Raw genomic sequence first — 9,792 nt, 5'->3', positions numbered from 1 at the left:
GCTGTGTGCAGTGAGTAATACAGATTATATAATACAGTGTGACTAGGCTGTGTGCAGTGAGTAATGCAGATTATATAATACAGTGTGACTAGGCTGCGTGCAGTGAATGATGCAGTACACATGGGTTACAGTGCAGGGACTAGGGTGAGAAAGCATCAGGTGACAGTTATGCAGGGAGTGGATGGATGGGTGGGAATGCAGTGGGTGAGAAGAATGCAGAGTGAGGTGGACAATACCCCAGTGGGTGTGCATGTTGCAGTGAGTGAGGATGGGCACTGGGGGGTGAGATAGTCTGCAGCTTGGTCTGAGGGTGACCAGCAGCAGCAGCAGGATAGCACATAGACATATCTCCTGTATGTAATAGGAGCTGGGAGGAGCTGCTGTGACGTGCTGCCTCAATGCAACCCTGCTGCAGCAAGAAAAGAAAGAAGGAGAAAAGGAAAACAATCCATCCCAGCAACAGCAGCAGAGCACCGTGCTGAGCAATGCAGAGCTCCATGCATGCGGGCTGCTCTGCAGGTGATCTCCCCCAATCCTCATGAAGGGGGGGGGATCTCTCAGGACATCAAGTGAAGTGATCCCCAGGAAGCAGCTGCCAGCACACAGCAGGGCACCCAGCCCGGGACCCAGCAATCATGTCCAGGTTCAAGAAAGACAAGGAGATCATCACAGACTATGAGAACCAAGTGAAAGGTGAGTGCAAGCTGTGTGCCCAGCACATGACCCCACTGCCAGGGTGCACTTGTCTCTTCTGCAGTGTGTGCAGCGCCCGGGGGGCATCTACTGCATAGTACATTATATGGGGCCACTACCAACTTCTGCCAGCCTGGGCATCTCCCTGCAGTGAGTGGGCATTTCCCTGCAGTGTGTGGCCATCACCCTGCATGCAGCCTGAGCATCTCCTTGCAGTGCGGGCATACATCTGCAGTCTGAACATCTCCCTCCAGCCTGGCTGGACACCTACCTGCAGTGTGGGCACCCCTCTCCTGGGTAAACAGGGCAACGCTGAGGGAGATCGGCATTGCATTGCAGCTGTGCAGGAAATAAGGAGTGTCACACAGTACAATATATATATATATATATATATATATATATATATATATATATATATATATATATATATATATTTATTGGGCTGCAGAATCCCTTTTGCATCACCCCTGTGATGGGAGCTTGCACCCTGATGGAGAGCAGGCACTCTGTGATGTCTGGTGATTGTCATTAATAACGATACATGTGGTATTGTTCAGCCGCCACATCTGCTTGGACGGAAATGTTATTTTCTCCAGGAGACAGGCCACACTCAGATCTGTAATGTATGGTGACTGTGCTGCTTGTAATTCCCCATTCTCTCCTCCTGTAACATCCCTCCAGGTCTGGAATTATTCCCTTTACTTGGCTCAGCTCCAGACATGAAACTTTCCCTGCTGCTGCTTCCCCACCCCATTCACTGACTACCCCACCTCTGTGTATATAACCTCTCCCCCAACCACCTGCATCACAGTCTTGTGTTAGTCATTGCTGATTTTATGGCACTGTGTGTGGTGCAATGTACATTTTTTTTTTTTTAGTTAAGGTTGTCTTGTATCCCTGATTTTGTGAATATAGGGAGGTTGTATGCATCTATACTCACTGTGGGTCATGTCAGTCACATACAGGGCAGCGGCACCAGCCTAGCCCACCCCGCCGCGCCCCACCCCACCCATCTTCTCAACCTGATTGGTGTTCTGCGCTGAAATCATTGAGGTGGTACTGCTATTAGAAAGCACATGCAGCAGCTACATAAGAGAATATATCTGTACATGCCCATATATTTTATATACCCTGTCTGTGCCCAGACCCTATCCCTGTCTCTGCAGCGTGCATGGAACATCAGGATCAGTGGCTGTTTATGGGCATTACACCGACTGTATCCTGCAGCTGACAATTATCGAAGATATTATTAAAATCCATTGCGTGTGTTTGTGTGTTGCCCGGTGTATACGGGAAGTAATACAATATTTTGCGACGAGTCTCTGTATGTATGTGTGTTCCTGTATGTATGTGTGTTTATGTATGTATGCGTGTTCCTGTATGTATGTGTGTTCCTGTATGTATGTGTGTTCCTGTATGTATGTGTGTTCCTGTATGTATGCATGTTCCTGTATGTATGCGTGTTCCTGTATGTATGTGTGTTCCTGCATGTATGTGTGTTCCTGTATGTATGCGTGTTCCTGTATGTATGTGTGTTCCTGTATGTGTGTTTATGTATGTATGCGTGTTCCTGTATGTATGTGTGTTCCTGTATGTATGTGTGTTCCTGTATGTGTGTTTATGTATGTATGCGTGTTCCTGTATGTATGTGTGTTCCTGTATGTGTGTTTATGTATGTATGCGTGTTCATGTATGTGTGTGTGTTCCTGTATGTGTGTGTTCCTGTATGTATGTGTGTTTATGTATGTATGCGTGTTCATGTATGTGTGTGTGTTCCTGTATGTGTGTGTTCCTGTATGTATGTGTGTTTATGTATGTATGCGTGTTCCTGTATGTGTGTGTGTTCCTGTATGTGTGTGTTCCTGTATGTATGTGTGTTTATGTATGTATGCGTGTTCATGTATGTGTGTGTGTTCCTGTATGTGTGTGTGTGTGTTCCTGTATGTATGTGTGTTTATGTATGTATGCGTGTTCATGTATGTGTGTGTGTTCCTGTATATGTGTGTTCCTGTATGTATGCATGTTCCTGTATGTATGCGTGTTCCTGTATGTGTGTTCCTGTATGTATGCGTGTTCCTGTATGTGTGTGTTCCTGTATGTATGCGTGTTCCTGTATTTATGTGTGTTCCTGTATGTATGTTTGTTCCTGTATGTATGCGTGTTCCTGCATGTATGCGTGTTCCCGTATGTATGTGTGTTCCTGTATGTATGTTTGTTCCTGTATGTATGCGTGTTCCTGTATGTATGTGTGTTCCTGCATGTATGTGTGTTCCTGTATGTGTGTATTCCTGTATGTGTGTGTGTGTTCCTGTATGTATGCGTGTTCCTGTATGTATGTGTGTTCCTGCATGTATGTGTGTTCCTGTATGTATGTGTGTTCCTGTATGTATGTGTGTTCCTGTATGTGTGTTTATGTATGTATGCGTGTTCCTGTATGTATGTGTGTTCCTGTATGTATGCGTGTTCCTGTATGTATGTGTGTTCCTGTATGTGTGTTTATGTATGTATGCGTGTTCCTGTATGTATGTGTGTTCCTGTATGTGTGTTTATGTATGTATGCGTGTTCATGTATGTGTGTGTGTTCCTGTATGTGTGTGTTCCTGTATGTATGTGTGTTTATGTATGTATGCGTGTTCCTGTATGTGTGTGTGTTCCTGTATGTGTGTGTTCCTGTATGTATGTGTGTTTATGTATGTATGCGTGTTCATGTATGTGTGTGTGTTCCTGTATGTGTGTGTGTGTGTTCCTGTATGTATGTGTGTTTATGTATGTATGCGTGTTCATGTATGTGTGTGTGTTCCTGTATATGTGTGTTCCTGTATGTATGCATGTTCCTGTATGTATGCGTGTTCCTGTATGTGTGTTCCTGTATGTATGCGTGTTCCTGTATGTGTGTGTTCCTGTATGTATGCGTGTTCCTGTATTTATGTGTGTTCCTGTATGTATGTTTGTTCCTGTATGTATGCGTGTTCCTGCATGTATGCGTGTTCCCGTATGTATGTGTGTTCCTGTATGTATGTGTGTTCCTGTATGTATGCGTGTTCCTGTATGTATGTGTGTTCCTGCATGTATGTGTGTTCCTGTATGTGTGTATTCCTGTATGTGTGTGTGTGTTCCTGTATGTATGCGTGTTCCTGTATGTATGTGTGTTCCTGCATGTATGTGTGTTCCTGTATGTATGCGTGTTCCTGTATGTATGTGTGTTCCTGTATGTGTGTTTATGTATGTATGCGTGTTCCTGTATGTATGTGTGTTCCTGTATGTATGCGTGTTCCTGTATGTATGTGTGTTCCTGTATGTGTGTTTATGTATGTATGCGTGTTCCTGTATGTATGTGTGTTCCTGTATGTGTGTTTATGTATGTATGCGTGTTCATGTATGTGTGTGTGTTCCTGTATGTGTGTGTTCCTGTATGTATGTGTGTTTATGTATGTATGCGTGTTCCTGTATGTGTGTGTGTTCCTGTATGTGTGTGTTCCTGTATGTATGTGTGTTTATGTATGTATGCGTGTTCATGTATGTGTGTGTGTTCCTGTATGTGTGTGTGTGTGTTCCTGTATGTATGTGTGTTTATGTATGTATGCGTGTTCATGTATGTGTGTGTGTTCCTGTATATGTGTGTTCCTGTATGTATGCATGTTCCTGTATGTATGCGTGTTCCTGTATGTGTGTTCCTGTATGTATGCGTGTTCCTGTATGTGTGTGTTCCTGTATGTATGCGTGTTCCTGTATTTATGTGTGTTCCTGTATGTATGTTTGTTCCTGTATGTATGCGTGTTCCTGCATGTATGCGTGTTCCCGTATGTATGTGTGTTCCTGTATGTATGTTTGTTCCTGTATGTATGCGTGTTCCTGTATGTATGTGTGTTCCTGCATGTATGTGTGTTCCTGTATGTGTGTATTCCTGTATGTGTGTGTGTGTTCCTGTATGTATGCGTGTTCCTGTATGTATGTGTGTTCCTGTATGTATGTGTGTTCCTGTATGTGTGTTTATGTATGTATGCGTGTTCCTGTATGTATGTGTGTTCCTGTATGTGTGTTTATGTATGTATGCGTGTTCATGTATGTGTGTGTGTTCCTGTAGGTGTGTGTTCCTGTATGTATGTGTGTTTATGTATGTATGCGTGTTCATGTATGTGTGTGTGTTCCTGTATGTGTGTGTTCCTGTATGTATGTGTGTTTATGTATGTATGCGTGTTCATGTATGTGTGTGTGTTCCTGTATGTGTGTGTGTGTGTTCCTGTATGTATGTGTGTTTATGTATGTATGCGTGTTCATGTATGTGTGTGTGTTCCTGTATATGTGTGTTCCTGTATGTATGCATGTTCCTGTATGTATGCGTGTTCCTGTATGTGTGTTCCTGTATGTATGCGTGTTCCTGTATGTGTGTGTTCCTGTATGTATGCGTGTTCCTGTATTTATGTGTGTTCCTGTATGTATGTTTGTTCCTGTATGTATGCGTGTTCCTGCATGTATGTGTGTTCCTGTATGTATGCGTGTTCCCGTATGTATGTGTGTTCCTGTATGTATGTTTGTTCCTGTATGTATGCGTGTTCCTGTATGTATGCGTGTTCCTGCATGTATGTGTGTTCCTGTATGTGTGTATTCCTGTATGTGTGTGTGTGTGTTCCTGTATGTATGCGTGTTCCTGTATGTATGTGTGTTCCTGTATGTATGTGTGTTCCTGTATGTGTGTTTATGTATGTATGCGTGTTCATGTATGTGTGTGTGTTCCTGTATGTGTGTGTTCCTGTATGTATGTGTGTTTATGTATGTATGCGTGTTCATGTATGTGTGTGTGTTCCTGTATGTGTGTGTGTGTGTGTTCCTGTATGTATGTGTGTTTATGTATGTATGCGTGTTCATGTATGTGTGTGTGTTCCTGTATATGTGTGTTCCTGTATGTATGCATGTTCCTGTATGTATGCGTGTTCCTGTATGTGTGTTCCTGTATGTATGCGTGTTCCTGTATGTGTGTGTTCCTGTATGTATGCGTGTTCCTGTATGTATGCGTGTTCCTGTATGTATGTGTGTTCCTGTATGTATGTTTGTTCCTGTATGTATGCGTGTTCCTGTATGTATGCGTGTTCCTGCATGTATGTGTGTTCCTGTATGTATGCGTGTTCCTGTATGTATGTGTGTTCCTGTATGTATGTTTGTTCCTGTATGTATGCGTGTTCCTGTATGTATGCGTGTTCCTGCCTGTATGTGTGTTCCTGTATGTGTGTATTCCTGTATGTGTGTGTGTGTGTGTGTTCCTGTATGTATGCGTGTTCCTGTATGTATGTGTGTTCCTGTATGTATGCGTGTTCCTGCATGTATGTGTGTTCCTGTATGTGTGTATTCCTGTAAGTGTGTGTGTGTTCCTGTATGTATGCGTGTTCCTGTATGTATGTGTGTTCCTGTATGTATGCGTGTTCCTGTATGTATGCATTTTCCTGTATGTATGCGTGTTCCTGCATGTATGCGTGTTCCTGTATGTATGCATGCATCTGTATGCGAGTGTGCTACTGGCTCCACATTGGAAGTAATACAATATTTCGGTGACACACCCATAGCCTGAATGTGTTATCCTGATCTCTGGACACAGACAATGCAGAGAGAATTGAAACTGTAATATTGGTGTCGGCCTTTTATTAACGTATTAAGAGCTAGCACATAAGAGCTCATGATCTTTACAAAAATAATCATTATTAGGATTTTTCCCCCAGACTGTAACAGCTGTGGCGAACTGCTGGGAAACCTGATGATACGGTTTAGTTTTGGTCCAGAAAATAACATGTTTCATAATAGCTCACTACGCTTCTAGTGTAGATGGTAATGGATTGTTATAATGTGAGGCGACAACCTGTCACAGTGTTGCCGTACCGTGCATGGGTAAACATGTGATATGTGTTCTCTATAACGCCATATGTGGGATGATTTTTACCCATTGTACCTTGTAAACATGTCATGCCTACAGTCATTGGCTGCACGGAGGGTGTTCAGCCCTGTTATCGCCCCAGATGTTTTGCAGTATTTATATCCCTCCAATATGGAACTGGGAGGTAGGTTCTGAATCTAATGGTGCCTGCGCAGATCACCAGTCTGGCATAAGGAGGGTTAATCCAATCAAAGCTAAACAGGGCTAATATATATATATATATATATATATATACATATATATATATATATATATATATATATAGTATATTTAAAAAAAGTGTAGAATTAATCCTGATCAAGTTTTCTCCTTTTAGTTAGTTTGTCCCAGGCCAAAAGTGATTTCAAAATTATAGTTTCAAAAAGATATAGGAAAGTGGTCTCTGATTTTGGCACGATGCGTATAGCAGAGGAAGCCACAGCCGGGCACAGAAAAGCAGAGAGCCGAGGGGCAGAAGAGATTAATGTCCCATGAGTGCCGGCATTGGGGATGTATAGATAAATGAGTACAGAGCAGGTGCACTTGTCCAGTCTGCAAATAGCCCATAAATAAATGAATGCATGACTGGACAACCTTGAAATGAATACAGAGTATCACATTATGAGCCCCATTTATTAACAAACCTAAATACCAGCGGCAGTGATACAAATGAATACTCCCCTGGTATTCATCGTTACTTACCCCGCCGGCGAGGACCAGCAATGTCCTCGCCGGAGAGGAACGCATGTATGGTCTGCGCATACATGCCTGGAAGGCTTAGCTGCCGGCAATTGTGACCGATTCGCTCTCGCCATCTAATAGATTTCCGCTGTTTGTTAAATATTGGAAGGATGACATAACTCCTTTAGTGGGTGCTATGTATCATTGTTAAATGGGGCGCTATAATTTAATTCTTTCATCTATGAGCGATTATTCACAATGTCACATTGGGTAATCCCCGCTCACTTAGCAAATGGGCATAATGCACACAGACAGACAATATGTACATATGAAATACGTCTATAAAGAATATTTTGCGGACATGGCAGGATGTACTAGAGAAGAAAATGCGGTAGAACACCCGAAAATTTGGTTTTGGGGGTTTTATCGCATGCATTTGTCCTGGTGGGCCTTACCCAATAGATGCCTAAGAGCTTCTTTCCAGGACACTCCCACTAAGAGGGATCCAATGGGATCCCTCCCACCACCCCCTGCGGCCTGCGGCCGTCTGCTACTTCTGGATGTTAAACCCAGAATTCCCTCTGTTGGGGGCATCGCAAAGGATAGCTCTTATCGGGACAGCTGTTGTTTGCGATGTACACTGCATTTCAAGGTACATACCGCGATAATCAACCGCGGTATGTACCCGAAGAGAGGCGGGATGTACCGCATCACGGGTGCGATGCTTAGTACATCCCGCCCACAAGATTAGTTTATCACAAGACCTAGTAGGAGGCTGCTCATGTCAATCAGGAAACCAGCAATGCGAGGAACCTCCTACATTTCGATGGTCATCCTTACTGATGGGGTCTTATGTGGGCTAATAATGACGACTGCCCCCGCCCATCGCCAGTGAGTGTCTGAGACATTCATTTTATTGTCTTTCCTAATTTTTCTGAGCCAGGTGGCAACAACGGGAAACAAAAACGTGCTTCACAAGCCTTGCTGACACTCAGACATACCAATCCCACTGGTTCCCTAAACAAACACTGAGCGACCAATCAAATTGGACCTCTCATGTTATACTGCTCATTTGAGAACCAAAGCAAACATTTGATTGGTTGACATGGGATTATTATTACCAGTTATTTATATAGCGCACACATATTCCGCAGCGCTTTACAGAGATCCATCATAGGTGTACAAAATACTGTTGACCTGTGGCTTGTCTTTGGTCCCTATGCCCAGAGCCGCCTCTGCTGCAGTTCACAACACTGGGAATCGGGGGGCGGGGCTACAATTATGCGATTAATCGCAAATCGCTACTTCGAACCCCTGAAATTACCACATCTCCGGGAAAGTGGACAGATGCGGGAGGCTGGTCTGCGCTCTCCTGGGCTTCCTATAATTAGGGAGTACCAACATTACGGGACAGTAGGCATGTATAATGTGCATCTATTTAAATCAGTAGAAATTAATTCCAAATATAAGATGTGAGCAGTACATTTACAGCTATGACATCAGCACTGCGTGTTACCATGGGCCGTGTACTACAGTCTACTCCATCTGCAGATTTGGTGGGGCACGTCTCTCTTCTCGTCCCAATGTACTAATAATACATTTAAAAAAATTATCTGTAAATGCCGCTGGCTGTTGTGAAAGTAAACTCTGTACTACAGTATGTGCCCTGTGACCTGACCCCGGTGGACAGTAACCCAGATCACAAACCTGTAGGACAGGTGTTGTGGGTTGATGCGATAGCCTTCTGGACATTCTAGACACGCACTCTTAAGGGTGCCCACACACATACCGACTTGCTCCCAATCAGCTGATGTACACGATTTCCCCTGAACTCTCCCTGAACGCAGTCGTAGTCACGATTTGGAGTTAAAAATGTCCAATCTGACTTTAGATCTATCTTGCAGCCGGTGCATTGTATCCCAGATTGGCTAATCTGCCCTACAGCAAGGCAGATCTGAAGATGCGAGGTACGACGACCGGGGACGAGCATCGGCATCGTGATCAAGAGTAGAAACTCACAATTTGGCCACTTTGTACATGATCTGTAGTCACGATTCGTCGAAATCGGCCAAATTGGATGAAAAGTCCGTATGTGTGTGGGCACCTTAAGGAGACACACAGTAGACACACACATACACTAGGGACACACACAATAGGGACACACTCACTATACACATACACACACTAGACACATAGGGGTAGATGTACTAAGCCTTGGGGGTATATTTACTACAGTGCAGCTTTTTAGAAGTGGAGTTGTTGCCCATAGCAACCAAACAGATTCTAGCTATTATCTTCTAGATTAAGGTGCTAGATAAATGTTAAGCAGAATCTGATTGGTTGCTGTGGGCAACAACTCCATTTCTAAAAACTTGCACTTTAGTAAATATACCCCTTGGAGAGAGCTAAAGTGGAGAGAGATAAAGTACCAACCAATCGGCTCCTAACTGTCACTTTACAGGCTGTGTATTTATCAAATGCCAGTTAGGAGCTGATTGGTTGGTACTTTATCTCCC

The 9,792-nt window shown here is 43.6% G+C and overlaps 1 protein-coding gene across 2 annotated transcripts in view; it reads left to right on the top strand.

The window, feature by feature from the left end:
• Positions 1-252: 252 nt before the first annotated feature.
• The window catches only part of SRGAP3 (SLIT-ROBO Rho GTPase activating protein 3), a 151,915-nt gene continuing 142,375 nt past the window's right edge, over positions 253-9,792 (top strand). For both annotated transcript variants that reach the window (XM_088454644.1, XM_088454643.1), the window contains exon 1: positions 253-693. In XM_088454644.1, coding sequence (XP_088310770.1) covers positions 636-693 — 58 coding nt within the window. In that variant the 5' untranslated portion in view covers positions 253-635. The remainder of the gene's footprint in view (positions 694-9,792) is intronic.

Source organism: Taudactylus pleione, unplaced genomic scaffold, assembly GCF_031769625.1.
Source record: "Taudactylus pleione unplaced genomic scaffold, aTauple2 ptg000624l, whole genome shotgun sequence".
In the NCBI taxonomy this organism is placed as follows: domain Eukaryota; kingdom Metazoa; phylum Chordata; class Amphibia; order Anura; family Myobatrachidae; genus Taudactylus; species Taudactylus pleione.
This window is presented reverse-complemented; position numbering and strand designations above follow the sequence as displayed.